Source organism: Hippoglossus stenolepis, chromosome 7 (assembly GCF_022539355.2).
Source record: "Hippoglossus stenolepis isolate QCI-W04-F060 chromosome 7, HSTE1.2, whole genome shotgun sequence".
NCBI lineage: Eukaryota > Metazoa > Chordata > Actinopteri > Pleuronectiformes > Pleuronectidae > Hippoglossus > Hippoglossus stenolepis.
The window spans coordinates 502,991-521,043 of record NC_061489.1 but is presented as its reverse complement, the minus strand read 5'-3'; the positions used below and the strand labels follow the sequence as shown (position 1 = coordinate 521,043).

Below are 18,053 nucleotides of genomic sequence, written 5' to 3'. Positions count from 1 at the left end.
CCACGTGAGGCCGGGCATTGTCCTGCACCAGGGGGAACCCAGGGACCACTGCACCAACAAGGTTTGACAATTGCTCTGAGGATTTCATCTTGGTACATAACAGCCGTCAGGGAACCATTGGCTATGATAGAGGTCTGTGTGACCCTCCGAGGATATGCCTCCCCAGACCATCACTGACCCACCGCCGAACCGCTCATGCTGGATGATGTCACAAACAGCATAACGTTCACCATGTTGTCTCCAGACTCTTTCACGTGTGTCACATGTGCTCAGTGTGAACCTGCTCTCATCTGACAAGAGAATGTGGCGCCAGTGGAGAATGCCAATTGAGCTACACGGTGCTAGGCTGTGAGCACAGGTCCCACGAGAGGCCGTCGGGCCCTCATGCCACTCAAGGATGCTGTTTCTGACAATTTGGTCAGAAACATGCACACCAGTAGCCTGCTGGAGTTTATTTTCTGGGCTCTGGCAGTGCTCCTCCTGTTCCTCCTTACACAACGGAGAAGAGTGGTTCTGCTGCTGGATCGATGTCCTTCTACAGCACTGTCCAGCTCTCCTCGTGTAGCAGCCGGTCTCCTGGTACAATATCTCCTTCATGCTCTTGAGACTGTGCTGGGAGACACAGAAAACCTTCTTGCGACCACACGTATGGATGTGCCACCCTAAAGGAGCTGGACTACCTGTGCTACCTAATTGGGCCGCAGGTACCGCCTCATGCTACCAGTAGTAAATGGTTTGTATTTATTTATTTTCTAGTCTTCATGACCACTCAAAGTGCTTTACAGTACAGTTTGCCATTCACCCATTCACACACATGCATACAGTGCATCTTTTAGCAGCACTTTTTTTCTTATGAGGGGCAATTCGGGGTTCCGCATCTTGCCCAAAGACACTTCGGCATGCAGATGGGGAAGACTGGGATCGAACTGCTGACCTTCTGGTTGGAGGACGACCGCTCTACCCCTCAGCCACAGCCGCCCCAGTAGTGGCAAGGACACTAGCAGAACACAAAACTAGAGAATAATCAGTCAGGAAGGGTAAGTACAGAGCAATTGTCTGTGGCCACCACATGCAAAACCATTTCCTTTTTGTTTGTTTTTTTGCTTTTGCCTCTCCATTGCAGCTGTTGTCACTTTAATTTGCACCAAAGCAGGTAATATTGATTCGCAATCACTTGTGCTTCCTAAATGGACAGATTTAGGTTTAACTGACTTGGTGTTATGCTGTGACGCTTAAGTGTTCCCTTCACTTTTTGAGCAGTGTATATATGACATTCAAGGCATCAAGACCAACTCTAAAGGCAACATATTACCAAAACAGCATTTGGATAGAAACTAAATACCTAAATATAGAAAGAGCAAAAGTTACAGTGCATTGTAAACAATTACGTCTTTAGCCTTGATTAAAATAGCTAAGAGCTGCAGGACACCAGTTTAATCCCCATTTGTGTAACATAAAAACTGAGCACAGCTTCACCATGTTTAGTTTTGACTCTGGGAACAGAAAGCAGGCTAACCCCAGACGACCTGAAGGGTCTGAATGGTTCCTAATGAAAAAGCAGTATGTATTTTGGCCCTAAAACCATTCTTTTCTTTATTAATCCACAGCACTGTTTTGGAATCAACTCTTTAACATATAGGTAGCTAGTGTAAAGATCTGCAGACTTGACTGATGTGACTTTCTTCGTTCTCAAGTAGCAGCATTTTGAATCAACTGTCTCATCCATTTTTTAGGGAGACCTGTAAGCTTAGTGTGAAGTGGACGGAAGATAAAAAAGCATGGACCCTTTTCTCCAAATCGTGCAGAGACATTAGACCTTCATTCTGACTGTTATAGTCAATCCCATTTCACCCCCTCGTCCTACCCCTTCCCCTTGTTTTTGAGGGTTATCTTGCCACTTGAAATGGAGTCACAAGGAGTAGTGGTTGAAATCTTCCCCTACGAATTGGGACAGCCCTTCAAGAAGCCGTTACATCATCAGTAGTCGTTGTAAACAGACGAAAAAAAAGTTTTGCCAGGGATGTTATTGTAATAACATTGTTGAGATCTTAAATATACCAATGCTATTGTTTGCTGTTACTAACTTATTATATCCAAATAACATCTATGCTAATGCAGGTGAATCAATGACATTTGAAATTGAAAAACTTGAATGCATGGCATTATTTCATGAATGAATCAAAAGCATACAGCTTCAGGCTACTAGCAGTGGTCTGTATAAAAGCCTGCCAGGATGCTGTGTTGTTAGAGGAGCAGTTCAGTAACATCGCAGCTATACGCGGGTTCAATCAAGTGCACCGTGTGTCTACAAAGAGGGGGGATGCAACATGAAAATATGTGAAATACGGGATTATCATGCAAAGGAAAGGATCCCTAGCATGCTAACGCGAGCGCGCTCGCAATCTTTTTTTTTTTAAGGTTGTGAAAAAAATGACCATAATACATTGAAATGTTATTAAACTAAGATACTACAATCATTATTGTAATTTTTAAATCCTTATTAATGGAGAAAATACTACATTTGTGGATCTCTCTCCCAGCTTGCAGATGATTCGCAAGGCATTCTGGGTACCCCTTGGTTTGAAGTGAGGGTCAGAAAAATGTCACTTTCGAGGGCTATAAAGCCCTACCCCTTGGCTCTACCCCTCCGTCCCAACAGGTATTGGGACAGCCTACCCCTACACGTGAATGCGCGAAGGGTAAGGGCTAAGGGCTAAGGGCTAGGGCCAAGGGGTGAAATGGAATTGGGCCTTTAAAGGGATATTTCATCCAAAAATGAAAATTCCCTCATTTTCGACACACCACTATGCCATTTGGGGGGTGAAGTGTTTGAGTCCACAAAATACTTCTGGAGTCTCAGGGGGTAAACTTTGTTAGAGCAGAATCCAATACAATTTAAGTCAATGGTGAGTCCTCCTTCAAACGTAATAAAACAACAGAAAAACCATAACATACCTCAATACGGCTCCTGTGGTGTCATCCAAGTGTCCGGAAGCCCCGACATTCATATTCAAGTCAAAACGGCATCATTTACACCGTGTTTTAAGCCTAAAAGTCCTCTGATATCTTCTGATGATGTCCATTCAGGGACCTTCGGAAATGCTAACATCAGCTAGCTTAGCCACACTTCTGGTGGACTTTTAAGCTTAAAACCCGGTGGAAATTACCTTGTTTCAAGTCGAATATGAATGTCGGTGCTTCCGGACACTTGGATGACACCACCGGGCAGTATTGAGGTATTTTGTGTTTTTTCTGTTGTTTTATTACGTCTGAAGATAGTTCACTAATCAGCTACACTGTTTACCCCTGAAAGTCCCAAATACATTTTGTGGACTCAAACACTTCACCCACCCCACCATCGACATAAGAGGTGAGTAGATAATGAGTGAATTTTCATTTCTGGGTGAACTGTCCATTTAAAAGACCCCTAAAAAGCTGATATGCAATGTATAAAAAAATATATGCGTACAGTGGTGCAGTGGTGACAGGAGAAGAGGGTATAGTCTTGTTTTTTTCTTGTGTATTATAAACAGTGACATTTGAGACTACACTTGCATATTTATCCAAAAATGGGCCAATAGTATTTGCACATATCTTAATATTATTTCTCATGGGGCAGTTGCAAATATTTCAAATATAACTATGTAAATAACAGCACTGCATGTCATTTAAATAATTTAAAAGGCACTGCCATTCAAAAGTGCTCACCGTGGTTGAAGTTTATAGTGGTTAACGTTCACTTTATATTGTTATACAAGGAGCAGAATCTCTGTCGCGATCAGCATCATGGGTGAACTATTCCTTTTAATGCGACCGAAAATTGTGGTTTGAGTCCATGACTACACCAATATGTCTGCCTTGATTTGTTGTTTTAACTTAATAGAACCTGAATTATAAATGATCTTCCTTGTTCCCAGAAACATTTTCTTGAGGTTTATCTTTGTTTAATTTAAGGATATTCTGGCACCCACATGTGTCTAAAACAGCACTGAGATCCAGTAATACGAAGACAAAGATTCTGCCAGTGCTCTGTTTAAGTAGATGTCATTCAAGACCTTAATGAGAGTGCTCGGTGGTATATAGTGTGGCCATATTTCCCCTTTTGAAGACATCAAAACAGAAATTTTTCCACACAAAATTAGCAAAAGTTCAATCTACAACCTTCTGATTCACATCAAAGGCCTTTGTATTTAGATTAGATTAACACTGAATTTTATAATTAACAACTAGAATGGGCCCGACAGTCTCCTTAGGAAACCACATTTAAATTTACTAGATATGGATTTATATTTGGATATGCATAAAATTGGACGCTCTCATAAATATCACTCCCTTAAACATTCCTTTTTTTTTCATTCGAGATCCACAAATTATTAACTCTGACAATGAGGTTATGTTTTCATTTGCATTTGTTTGAAATCAATTAAAAAATGTAAAAACATATAGAAAATCCCCTATCTCGCGATGTTAAAGGGATGGTTCACCCAAAAATGAAAATTCACTTATCTACTCACCACTATGCCGATGGAGGTTGTTTTTTTGGAGTTTCAGGGGTACACCACGTTTTTAGCCGAAATGTCCGCTGTGATCCATGCACAAACGTAGTTCCAGTGGAGGATATCAGAGGACATTTAGGCTAAAAACATGGTCTAAATGACCTCGTTTCGAGTCAAATTTGAATGCAGATGACACCAAAGGAGCGGTATTGGTCACCATTTAAATAAATTGTATTGGATTTGGCTGCAACGCTGTTTACCCCTGAAACTCCAAAGGTGATTTGTGGACTCAAACACTTCACCCACCCCTCCATCAGCAAGGTGTTAAGTAGATAATGAGTTAATTTTCATTTTTGGGTGAACTATCCCTTTAAGGGAAGTGAAAGAAATAATTGTTGGTCCATCCCCTGATCCATATTCGCAATAACATTACAAGTTCTTCCCTGACCTATACCACTATTTTTGTGGTAATCCCTCCAGTAGTTTTTACGTTATCCTGCTTACTAACAGAGATGAAAACATAACCTCCTTGGCAGAGGTAACAACAATAGACAAAACAAATCATATTTCATGTGAATAATTGATGTGTGGCTCATACCTAAATCTGCTTAATAAGGTTGTTGCATGTGCTGATGCATAATATATATTATGTGTGTATGTTAGGGCTGTGCCAGGGTGGGCCTGAGTGCAGGAACTGGTATTGGCGTGTCCTCTGCATTGGTCAGCAACCAGAACTCCAACAATGACAATGAGAACAACAACCACCACCACCACAATAATGAGGCCAACTTGCCCCCTGCCCCCCCACCTGTCAACAACAACCAAAGGCAGCAGCAGAACCAGCTTCAGCAGCATAATGGCAAGTTCCAACTGCATTGTTAGTCAGTGGAATAACAGCAATCAGAACACAGCAGCTGTGGCTTTCTTACAAAGAGCTCACTTGTCTAAACTTATTAGTGAAGATGAAGTAAGAAAATTGGATGTCAGTCATGTACACTGACATTGTTGTAACATCACATCATCACATCATCACAAACACATCACTCTGTTATTGTTCAGTCACAAAAGATGTGTCAGCAGATTCTGAGAACGTGTTACTAGTCAGATAAACAAACAGGGCCAGGATATTATCTGTTTGGTTAAAGTATGTAAATAATTTTAACCCTTTTTTGTTAATTACAAAAAACTCCAAGACTCTCTTTTTGTAGCTATAAAAATGCATTTATTGTCACATCATGGTCATGTGTACCAAAAAATGCTTTTCGTCATCTAGCCTTTGTCAGGGAGTCAAACAGATCACCTTAAACAATGGTTCATTTTTGTAGTGCTATGCAGCCAATAGGAAACTGCCACTCAGACATGGAGTTGTGGCCTAAAGGGTGTGGACACATGAAAACAGCAGACGGTGATGATTAGCTCAACATGTTAATCACAAAATTATCAAAGCGCAATATAAACAATGACTGGTTAGAATTTTTTTTTATCAAAGAACAATATAATACATGTAAACAATGACTTTGGTAACAAAACACAAATAAAAGTTAACGAATGTTTATAGAAGAAATCTAGATCCTCATTTAAGCCTGGGTATTTTGTAGCTTGTAATTTATGGAGCTTCCTTTTGGTAAAGTTTGCTTTGTCACCTTTTCGGATGGAAACAGGGATGTGGTCAATGCCAAATACTTGTAGTGTGAATGGATGACTGTTATGGAAGTCCAGATAATGTCTAGCCATGGGATAGTTGACATTACCTGTGCGGATGGCATATTTGTGTTCTGCTAGTCTGTCCTGGAAACGTTTTTTTGTTCTCCTGATGAAAAAAAAACATGGCAAATAGGACATTCTAGTCTGTAGATTATAAATGTTGTTTTACAGTTAAGGTAATGATTGATGGTGAATTCCTTTTGAGTTGTACAGTACATAATTGTCTTAGTCTGCTTGACATTTGTGCAGTCGTTAAATTTAGGTTTTGGACCCAACCATGTTTGTTGGGTGTAAGGTGGAAGATGGCTGTGTACCAATTTAACCTGTATTGTCGGGCATCTGCTGAAACTGTTTCATCACTTTTAATTAGGGATGCACCGATATGGAAATTCTTGGCCGATACCGGTACCGATATTTAAAACAACAATCTAGCCGATAGCGATACCGATATTTGTTTATTACTTGAATAATATGAAAAACAGAAAAAGTGACAAGTGTAACTTTAGATGCCATGTTGAAATCCTTGGTGGTATTACCCCCTCTTGAAATGTCGGCTGAACATGTCTTTCTCTGAGACAGTGAAGAAATCCCACACAGCCGACGCTGCCGACATTGTCTCTGCTGTTTGTATGTAGTACCTGTTGCGCATGTGCATACCGGACCCACATTTCTCTGCGCCGGTCAGCCCGCGATTCTCCGCTTGTTGTTGTATGTAACCCGTTCAATGTCGGGTGTCGGGGGTAAATGACGTATTCTCCAAGCAAGCCTTTAGCGCCCCCCCCCCTCTCTCTTTTTATCTATATGACTGCTTGTGTGGCTGTAGTGGATGGGCAGAGGGGGACATTTAATTATGTGATTGGGAAAATTGGGAAAATTAAAACTCCAGGACAACAGAAGGGAATACAAAGTATGGGATGCGTATTTGATCATTTATATCATATAAAATGTCATTTATATTGTTTAAAATCATTTTTCAGTCTGTTTCCTGGCGCGATACGCTCGCTCGCACGCCGAAACCATCGGTGAAGGGCACTGGCGCGGCGTGGCGCATCGCAGCCCATGTGAAGGTTTAACAGGGGGGTGGATGGGAGGCGCCTGGCTTTCCTTGGCGCTGCGCTGCGCGGCGCGGCGTTTCAGCGCCCGGTGTAAACCCGGCGTCAGTGTACCATAATCTGGATGCCAGATTGGCAGGCTGCAGAAAACATACCAATGAACATCGGCCAATGTTATCGGTGAAAGTCAAGTTTATTACCGATACACCGATGGCAGTAAACGAGGCAAATATCGGCCGCTACCGATATACGGCCGATACATCGGTGCACCACTACTTTTAATGATACCCCAATTTTTGCTTATGATCTGTTTTAATGTTTTCTGTTTCTGTACTGTATGTTGTGACAAAAATCAATCTATCTATTCTCACTTTGGGGCAGTTCTTTATAGAAAAGTTTATCCATCTAGATGTTTGGCCCTTGTGCATGCTTTTTTCAGCCTAGAGTTACTGTTTCCCTGTTCCTGGAAATGTGTTTGTCACAAATTCTGCATATTTGTTGAAACCGGCCAAAAGGCAAATTGTCTTTAAGCCACTGTGGATGGAAGCAGTTGGCATGTAGTATTGTATTTCTGTCTGAAGGTTTCATAAATATACATGTATGCCCTTGATTGTCTTTGAAAATAGTTAGATCTAAGAGAAGTGAGAAAAGATAGATTGTTTTTTGTCACAACACACAGTACAGAAGCAGAAAACATTAAACAGATAATAAACCAAAATTGGGGTGTCATTAAATTGATGAAACGTTATGCCAGATCTCCCCGAACCACCATTGTTCAGTTTCAGGAGATGCTCAACAATACAGGATAAACTGGTACACAGCCATCTTAAATCTAACACCCAACAAACTGGTTGGGCCCAAAACTTAAGGGTCCTACAAATGTAACCACTGCAACCACCACACAAATGTCAAGCAGACAAATACATTTATGGACTGTACAACTCTAAAGGAATTCAACTTCAATCATTACATTAACTGTAAAACAACATTTGTAATCTATAGACTAAATTGTCCTAGTTGCCAAGTTTTTTACCTCGGGAGAACAAAAAGACATTTCCAGGACAGACCAGCAATTGGGGATTGACCACATCCCTGTTTCCTTCCTAAAAGGTAACAGACAAACTTGACTTAACAGGAAGATTTTGGGATCCATAAATTACAGGCTACAAAATACCCAGGCTTAAAGGTCCAGTGTGTAAGATTTTTTCGTGAAAGGGATCTATTGGCAGAAATTGAATATAAAACAATCCTAGTAGTGTTTTCACAAGTGTATCATCATCTAAATTGTACAAATTTTTGTTTTCTTTTACCTAGAATAGGCCTATTATATTCAAATACTTTATATTTACATCTGGAGCTGGTCCTATCTACGGAGGCCGCCATGTTTTTTACTGTAGCCCAAACTGTACAAACTACACACCTTTTGAGTTTTTATGATAACTGAAGTTTACCACAGGTTCTCTTTCATGTTTGGAAGGGGAGGATGAGGGGAAGGGGTCTTAAGCTACAACATGCAACTTCACCACTAGATGTCACTAAATTCTACACACTACCTTTTTAAATGAAGATCTAGATTTTAGTGTTTTTCTATAAACATTTGTTTACATGTATTTGTGCTTTGTAACCAAAGTCAGTGTTGACATTTATTATATTGTTCTTTGATTAAAAAAAAAAAGTATCCTAATTCATTGTTTATATAGTGCTTTGAATATTTTGTGATTAGCATGAGCTAAACATCACCATATCCTGGAGTTTTTATGTGCCCACTCCCTTTAGGTCACATTCCATGTCTGAGTGGCAGTTTTCTATTGGCTGAATCGCACTTCAAAATGGAACCATTGTTTAAGGTGATCTGTTTGACTCCCTGACGAACACTAGATGCCGAAAAGCGCCGGAGCTTTGTTGTTTTTAGGTCCACAGGACCATGCCATGACATTAAAGGCATTTTAATAACTACAAAGAGAGAGCCTTGCAGTTTTGTGTAATTGTCTATCCACATGTATCCTGATCCAAAGAGCACCTCAAACTAACTCAGTTTGAGTCCAGGAAGTGCTCCTTCTCAAAGTTCTCAAAAAAAGAAGATTTTTTTGTTTGTTTCACAGCACCGGTTGCAGTAAATGGTATGGAAGATGAGGAAGAAGAAGAAGAGGAGGAGGAGATGATCTTGGAGGAAGACAACATGGAGGCTGAACCACAGATGGAGGTGAAAGTAGCAGAAGGGGGTGTGAGAGTGGACGAAGCTGACATAGCTCCAGGGAACAGTTGTCCAGCTGGAACACTGCAACCTCTTGATGAAGAGCAAGCAGGTTTGGTGCTGCTTTTTGTTCAGAATCAGCAGATGTTAAAATAATTTTTATGTTCTACACTTTTCATCACCATATTATAAATAAGAAACTCATGTCCTTTGCACATCCAGGTCCCAGTGGTTTAGTCCAGCAGTGCAGAACAGCTGGTGCTGTTGTTCCAAAGCCCCAGCTGGTCATCTCAGACTCGGACAGTGAGGAAGAGGAAGGTCTTGTTTCAAGGCTGATGCCAGCTTCCTGTTTGCAGCAGCCAGCATCCTTTACAGAAGGTGTCAGCACAATATAGAACAAACCAATTACTCCCAACAGTAGCCAGGTGTCAGTCCAATTGTAGTGCAAAATGAAAACAAATTTAAAGAAATCCACAAAATGCTAATGAATGTGTTTCCATCCACTAATGTAAAGTTGGTTTATTTACATCAACAGCTGGGAAAGCTATTTCTCAATTCACTGCCATGAAACCCCTGCAGAAGATGAGTTGATTAAAAGAGCTGCAGTCAATGCTCAGACAATGAAAAAACATCTGGACATGATGTAAATTTGAGTTTAATGTATTGATGTGAGGAAGGTTCCACTCGTCATTGCTCCACACACATCTGAAGTTTTCTCCTTGTGCTTCAGAGCTGTCAGATTTAATCCACTTAGTCTTTCAAATTGTTTTTTATCCACACAACAATGCTTACACCTCAGCCAAGTGCAGAACTTCTGTCGTGACATAGAGTTTTTTTTCAGAGTTTCAATGTCTCTCAGGTTTCTTTAATGTGCAAATTGTAACAGCATCAGCTGCAGCTGAAAAGAGATCATTTATCATCTAAGTTTCAAAGTAAAATTTATTATGTGGAGTTATTTCTGGACAATAAATGAATTGAGGTGCCCCTACCAGATTAACATTAGTGTGTCTATGTGCCTGTTTGTTTTCAGGTAAAGGAAAGACTCCTCTGCGGAGAAGCAACAATGTGGCTCTATCAGTGTCAGTGGACAAGACAAAGGTTCAGGTGTCAGACAGCAGCTGTGAGAAGAGCTGTCAGGTGACCAGTGAGCAGATCAAGGCAGATATGAAGGCTGCTGCTGATAACAGCAGGAGGACAAGCAGTAAGGGAATAACTACAGAGTCTCGGGAGACCACTCCAAGGGCTGACAGTTGGACAGAACAGAGCTCTGGGAGTACTGGGGCAGCAGCAAGGACTGAGCTGAGGCAAGTGACTGGATCTGTTGTCAGAAATGGAGCTGGAGCAGCCACATCCAGGCAGGTGGATAGATGTGGGAGGGTGGTGGTGGGCATGAGCCATAGAACAATTACAACCACTGAAAACCCCTCTGGAGCACTGACTGGGAACACAAGGGACTCTGGGATGCGGCTGAGCTCTAGTCCTGCCAGTTTAGAGCCCAGAGGTGCTGCTGTAGACCATGCTTCTAGGAGACCAGCACTGGTTGGACAGGGAGAAAGCCAACATGTCCCTGATACTGGTTCAGGTTCACAACATGCTCCTGCCAGAGACGAGGACTTTGTTCCTAGAAGACCTTTGACCCGTTCTTGCACACGTATGTCCTCTGTGTCCCTGGTACCTGAGACAGGTAAGACTGAAGTTACAAACACAGAACACACTTGATGTGTCCACTGACATGAGTTAAAGGAATGTGTCGTGTTTAGTTCCAAGGGTTTGGGCTTGTGCTTCCATGTCAGTGCACATGAGGCCCAGTCCAGTGTTAACTGATACTTGTGTGCAGCCAGTAATTTTATGGATTTCCTATTTCCCCCTCAGCTGTATGTTAAGTCTCAAAGAGGGTAAAAGATTACTTCAGAAAAATGTTAATATGTAACCCACTTTTAAAAGATTGCTAAAAATGTTTTGGCCGTCTAGGGGAGACCTGGACTTAACATGTCGTAGACTCATCCGTCTTCATAATCTCAAGAAAAAGGCAGTGGCACAGTGTCAAAGTTTAGAAATGCAAAATGGTCACTAATCTTCCATAACTACCCTATGTAGGTCAATAAAACTAAACAAATGACAAATTTCATTAAAAAAAGCTCCTTTTTCTTTGTGGGAATGTTGGAGGAAAGGCAGAGGTTGCTGTCAGCACTCACACACACACACACACACCCACTCAGGTGAGAGGGTGAAATCTGACAATTTTAAAGAGCAGTAGTTCACAAAAATGACCGAAGAACATCTCCCCAACCAAAAATCTAACATCCATCCCCTAGACAAAAGACCTGGACAGAGAATCCGCCTTAATATTTTCTGAACCCTTCTTATAATAGAAATACAAGGCGTTTGTTGCTCTTCTGCATCTGAGTCAAGAACAAGAGTCAAGACGATTATGGTCAGAGAACACAACAGTCCTGGATCCAAGGTCTACTTCAAAATGTTGTAGTGCTAACAGTAAGGCTAAGGCCTCTTTTTTTTTTATGGTGTTTTTGAAAAAGTTGATGATCAATGCTTCGCTCATCCTCCTGCAGAAGCACTGCACCCACACCCAATCTGCTGGAATCCAGCTCCAGCTTAAATGGACACAAGAAATTTGAAGCAGCAAGCACAGGGGCACCACAGAGGAGAGCTTTGGCTGCCTCAAAAGAAAACTGACATTCCTCTGACCACTGGGTGACTTACTAACCTAGCCAATGGAGCTACTACTTAAAGTTTTTTTCATAATGCACTGTTTAGGACACAATTTAGAGATGGCATTTAGTGCATTTAAGTGCCATATTACATTCTGGGTTTTAAAGTAAACCTTTTTTGAAATGCAAAAAAACAATAAATTAAAAGTAATTTCAAATTACTTTAACCTAAACACAACAAAAAAATATAGAAGCAAACGGCAATGAGCGGGTTCAAGCCTTAATTCGCTCAATAGGAAGGAAGCGGCTCAATAAGAGGAAGCAGCTCAATAGGAGGAAGTAGATCAATATGAAGAAGCGGCTCAATAGGAAGATGCAGCTCAATAAGAGGAAGCAGCTCAATCGGAACGTTTTGGGTATTTTTGGTGCATCCTATAGGCAAAATGCTAAATGCTTTACCACCCCTATTTTACAATATGATATAAACATATTTGAAAAGTTTCATGATGATTTGACAAATATTTAAAGAGTTATGGCAAATTTCCCTCGTAGCCCCGCCCTTGGCAAAGGTTTAAGGTTAATAATGGCAGTGATTTTTGACCAATTGTGATCATTTATAATAGAAATGTGTATCTAAGTCTCACAATGCTTTATACCGAACTTGGTGTTGATTGGTTGAAAAACCAAAAAGGAGATGTGACATTACTGTTTTTAAATTTATGCAAATTAGCAAAAATCCATCATGGCAGACAGTTATGGTCCAAGAGGCTTTGAGGTGGACACATTGAGGTGGACTTGTGCCACCATTTGGTCGATTTGGGCTCAAATTTCTTGGGCATTACTTGTACTTCCGCCAATCAATTCGGCACTTTAGATTTTAGTTGCCCCTAGAGCATTCATACGGTGGCCCTGAGAGCTCAACGCACTGCAACTTTTTAAATCATCGTGTGTGCGTTCGTTCGTTCGTTCGTTCGTTCGTTCGTTCCCAAATAGCGCACGCACACACTGGCCCCGGGGCTCCGCACTCACTCGGAGAGACGCACAGTGAGATCAGAGCTCGGAAGAGGGGGCAAAATTGCTCTTTTGATAGTAAAGGTTGCCTACCCCTACACAATATGGACAATACATTGCCTCACAAACAGGGGCTTGCTTGTTAGCACTGTTTATTCAGTTTAACAGGAGAAAACGGCACGTCTCTAGCTCAAACCGTTGAGGAGTCATGACGCTCTAAAGACAACATGATATTTGAGATCGTATACGGCCCAGTGGGTCTCAGAGGGTTAACAGTAGACATCTGCAGTAATAAAGTTTATTATTTATTAAAATAAACCAAAAACGTTTAAAGTTTAGCAAATTTTCCAAGATCACTGACGGACACCGACTTTAACAACTCCAAACTGCGGCAGCAACAACAAGCGGACGTGTCCATCACTTTTAGGTGTCCTCTGGAAACACTTCCATTGTCGTTTTCTGTATTTGCTGCAAGTTCCTGTATTTGCTGCGCGTTTCTGTAAAGTGTTGTGTTGTGTTGTGAAATTGATGAAGATGCTTTCTTACTTTGCTTGTGTTTTGTCCACTTGCATGTGTTTTCTTAAGTTGCAGTGCGTTGAGCTCTCAGGGCCACCGTACATTCATACCAAATTTGGTGAAATTTGGTTCAGTGGTTACTGCGCTATGGGTTTTGGGAGATTTTAGCGCTCTGTTTGAGAAAAAATCTTAATGCTTAAACTTATCTACCAAGTTTGATGATGATTGGACCAAATGTTGATGAGTTATGGCCGATGGCCTGTTACGCTCCGCCCTTTTGTGCTTTATGCTTTAGTAATTAATTAATTTTAGAAGGAAAAAAAAGATGTAGTTTGAGTATCCCCTCTTCTTTTTTTTTTAAACTACATTTCACATATGAACAATCTCAACAAAACAGCTTATACCCTCCTTTTCTCTCTGTTCCCCACTTTCTCTTGTTCAGTGAGAGAAGTAAACTCTTCCTTGTGCTGCCAGGATTTACTACCGTAAATGCGAGAAAGGTGAGCAGGTTAAAATAGAAACACTCTACTCAAATCTAATAATAGGGCCGTATAGAACGGCGTCTATTGGTAACCTATGCTTTAGATGATCATGGATGATTTTTTCCACTTCAGCTTGCTCTTCGGTTGAATCCATGCTTTAATTGGGCTTAGCCACCTTCCATACGAAGCACATTACGCAAATCGATGTATTCACATAATCGATTATGTCGACGCGTCGCCCCAGCCCTACTCGAGGAATCTTTTCAGCCCTACTGCATATGCAATGGGGACAAACGCTCTGCTAAACACTGACAACCATGTTTACCTAAACCAAACACAGTTCCAACACCAAGCAACTAGCATAAATCAAAAACACATAACTGTACATAACAAAAGTATATGCAGCTGACTGGCATGCTTCTTTATGCTAACAACCCAAACAATATGTCATGAAAGCTAAGACTCTAAAGATGGCAATGGCATATTTCTCTTTATATATGATATGATTACACAATCATATCTGTTCGAGCCAGCAGCCGAAAAAGGGTAAAAATTATGTTTACTGCAAAAAACAATACAGATAAATCATGTCCTACCTTTGCTGTTTTCTCAACATAATTTGTGTTTTAATCCATATTTTGTAGGGGTGTAACAGTACATGTGTCCGAACCGAAAATTTACAGTATGGGCTTTCGGTTTGGTACACGTGTACAGAATGATTACCGCAAGTCCACGTGCTGAACTTATTTCTGTGTAAGGGTCTCAAATTCCGAGGGACAACTTAAGCGAAGGACCGAATGTGCAGTACACTCGTCGTCATGGCAAGCCGGAGTCAAAAAGGAGTTTGATAACCCTCCATCATTTAAGTTTGCTGTGTGGAAAAACTTCCGTTTTAGCCAGTCAACTATAAAGACGATGGAAAAAGACAAGTGGCTCTTACAAAAACTGTATGCTGACATTGTGCGACTGCTATCGGATATGTAACATTGAAGCAAGAGCATTGAACATGCCTACTTTGAAACTGCATCACCAGAGGGATGTCCTACTTATATTAGTGGGACAGGGAAAAAAACGAAGCACCCCATTGCGTTTAAGCTTCCGCTTGCAAATAATTCAGAGAGTGTCAAAGCAATAACAAACACCATAGGTGTTTTTATAGCAGCAGATATGCGACCATTCTCTGTTTTTAAACACGATACAAAGTTCCCACTCTTTCAGCCAGCAAGTCATATAAGCCCTTTTATAAATCTCTGTCCCTAGCGGGAGTCTTCTCCACAGTGGGAGACATAATTAGTGCCAGCAGGGCCAGCAGGGCCAGCCTTTCTGCAAACAATGTGGACAAGTTTATGAAACGTAGCGAGGTCATTTACAGCGTGTTTTAAGTCTAAAAGTCCACCAGAAGTGGCCAAGCTAGAGGACGTTAGCATTTCTGATGGTCCCTGAATGCACCTCGTCGGAACATATCAGAAGACATTTAGGCTTAAAACACGGTGTAATTGACGTCGTTTCGAGTAGAATATGAATGTCGGGGCTTCCGGACACTTGGATGGCACCACAGGAGCAGTATTGAGGCATGTTATGGTTTTTCTGTTTTATTACGTCTGAAGAAGGACTTACAATTGACTTCAATTGTATTGGATTCTGCTCTAACAAAGTTTACTCCCTGAGACTCGAGAAGTGTTGGAGTGCTGTAGTGGACTCAAACACTTCACCCACCCATAAATATATATCTATCTATATATAGATAGATATATATTTATTTATTCATAATTCATATTCATACACCTCATTTATGTTTACATTATTCTGTTTAACTCTGCAGCATGTGTCTTGCACAAGGTGCACACATAGAGGCTGATTTTAATTGTCACCAGTTAAGCTATTTTCAGATCTTTTTTTTTTGATAGTTAGCTTAAACTCTGCCTCATGATATCTCTAGTCAACCTGCACACATGAGAGGAGTGCGCATACAAGCGTCAGATGCGCATTTGTACCGTGACAGAGAGTACAGTTGGTGTTGAGAGGGTCAGCCTTTAAAATACTGCATATTGTGTAAAAATGTGATTGATGAAGGTCTTTCATTGTCTGATCCAGCAGAAAGCAGTGCAACATCACATCTAATTGCATACATTTTCCCATCCATATCGTTGACAGAGACCTTCTGTTGCTGTCATTGATTGCCTTGCTGTAGCGAGATGTTTTTTAAGCTATTTTGATATCGTACAATGTCTTCCATATTTCAGTGAGTGCGACTCAAAGGTGACACAACATTAACAGCGCTGCTTTAGTCGTTCTCTGATTCCACTTTGAAGCAGCTAAATAGTCTAAACTTCCCCCTCTGCGTTTCTGAATACAGGACTTGTATCTCTGAACTCATAAAGTTCTTCTTTTACTCTTTGACCTCATTTTCATGAATGAACACTTCTGACATGGTGCAGAAACAGTAGCCTTATATGGTATCATTGCTGAGTTATTCATGCTAATTTGCTGTCTGTGGTGGGAATTTGCATTTAATCCCATGGTGAGGAATTGAACAATTACACTGAATGATTGAATCAACTCTCTACCGAGTTTCAAGGCATTTAATAGTGGTTGAGAAGCAAAATTACATAAACAAGAGTATATTGAACATAAACAAAGTTACAGTGTTACTATTTGGCCAAACTGTGACAGAGTTCTTAAAGCCACAGTAGGCTCAAGAGTCTGACTAATGTCTCTTATGACTAGCTGCACAAAGTATGTTAACACACAGCTGTCCTCAGTCACATTTCTATCGATCCGTGGGAACGCAAGAGAGGTCAATGTCAACCCCTTTCACCATCTGGGAGACACTGTGTATTTAATCAAACAGTTCATCGGTTCATTCAGTTCATAGTACACAAACATTTCCTTGGTAGTACACTTACGCAAGCATTCCTAGTCGAGCATAATGCTGATTCATGCAACTTTAACTGAAATCACTTAGCATATTCAGGTCAGTTAGATCTAAAATTGTCCATTATATTTCCTCCCTTTTTGTCAATTTGACAAACATTACAAACTAGCAACTGTATTGGCTAAGCAAGCAAATTTGATCTGACATACACGGTTTTCAGAGCAAGACATCAGTGACGTTAATTCTTAATAATTCAGAACATCACATCATTAGCTCTTCACCGTATGAACTGTTTTTATACATTTGTCACATAAGGAAAACATGACATTTTGCCAATTACAAACAATCATCAAGTTCATCGTCCTCATCGTGATAAGGAGCAATCCCAGCTGGTACAGGATACAGATCTGGAATATCTGTGCTTTGTACAGACACCAACATTTTTTCTACCTTCTTAACACAAACTTTGAAGACAATTACAATCAGGATAATAACAATCACTATCAGTAATATGCTTCCTATTATTTAAACTAGTCCCTTGAGGAAGGAAGCTCCCCAAAACCCAGTAATTGATTGCATTCAGTCTCACAGAACAGATGTTGTTCATGTTGCACTCAGTCTGGATGTCCTGTGGGGGGTATAATGGACCAAAGGGTTTTGCTGAGCCCTAATGTATATATTTCACAATTATCACCCAGGCAAGAAAATTCCTGGCCTCCAAACTCCTTGGCTAAAACTGGTGCTGTTATAGATTGTGTCTGAATAACTCGCGATTGGGCCTTTTAGAAATGTCTTTTTCCAGCTATCAAAAACTTGATGTACCGTACAGACACGATCAGCCCCTGCTCTCCTGTCACATATAATTTGAAGGTAATCGTTTCTGACATTGACCAATATAGCGTATAGAATGAGGCATTTCTCCCTGTTATATCGATCAGCTGTACAGTGAAAAACAATCTCCCCTTTCCGCCTTTCCCTTTTGGGGCGGTGGTTGGAACTGGTAGCTGTAGCATTGTAGCATTGCATGATTGTAGCTCATAACTTAGGAAAGGTA

At 40.8% G+C, this 18,053-nt stretch overlaps 1 protein-coding gene across 3 annotated transcripts in view; it reads left to right on the top strand.

The window, feature by feature from the left end:
- Positions 1-18,053, top strand: part of fbxo38 (F-box protein 38) — a 54,394-nt gene that overhangs the window by 13,660 nt on the left and 22,681 nt on the right. For all 3 annotated transcript variants that reach the window (XM_035162414.2, XM_035162415.2, XM_047340683.1), the window contains 4 exons: positions 5,160-5,355; positions 9,355-9,558; positions 9,669-9,824; positions 10,477-11,130. In XM_035162414.2, coding sequence (XP_035018305.1) covers positions 5,160-5,355; positions 9,355-9,558; positions 9,669-9,824; positions 10,477-11,130 — 1,210 coding nt within the window. The remainder of the gene's footprint in view (positions 1-5,159; positions 5,356-9,354; positions 9,559-9,668; positions 9,825-10,476; positions 11,131-18,053) is intronic.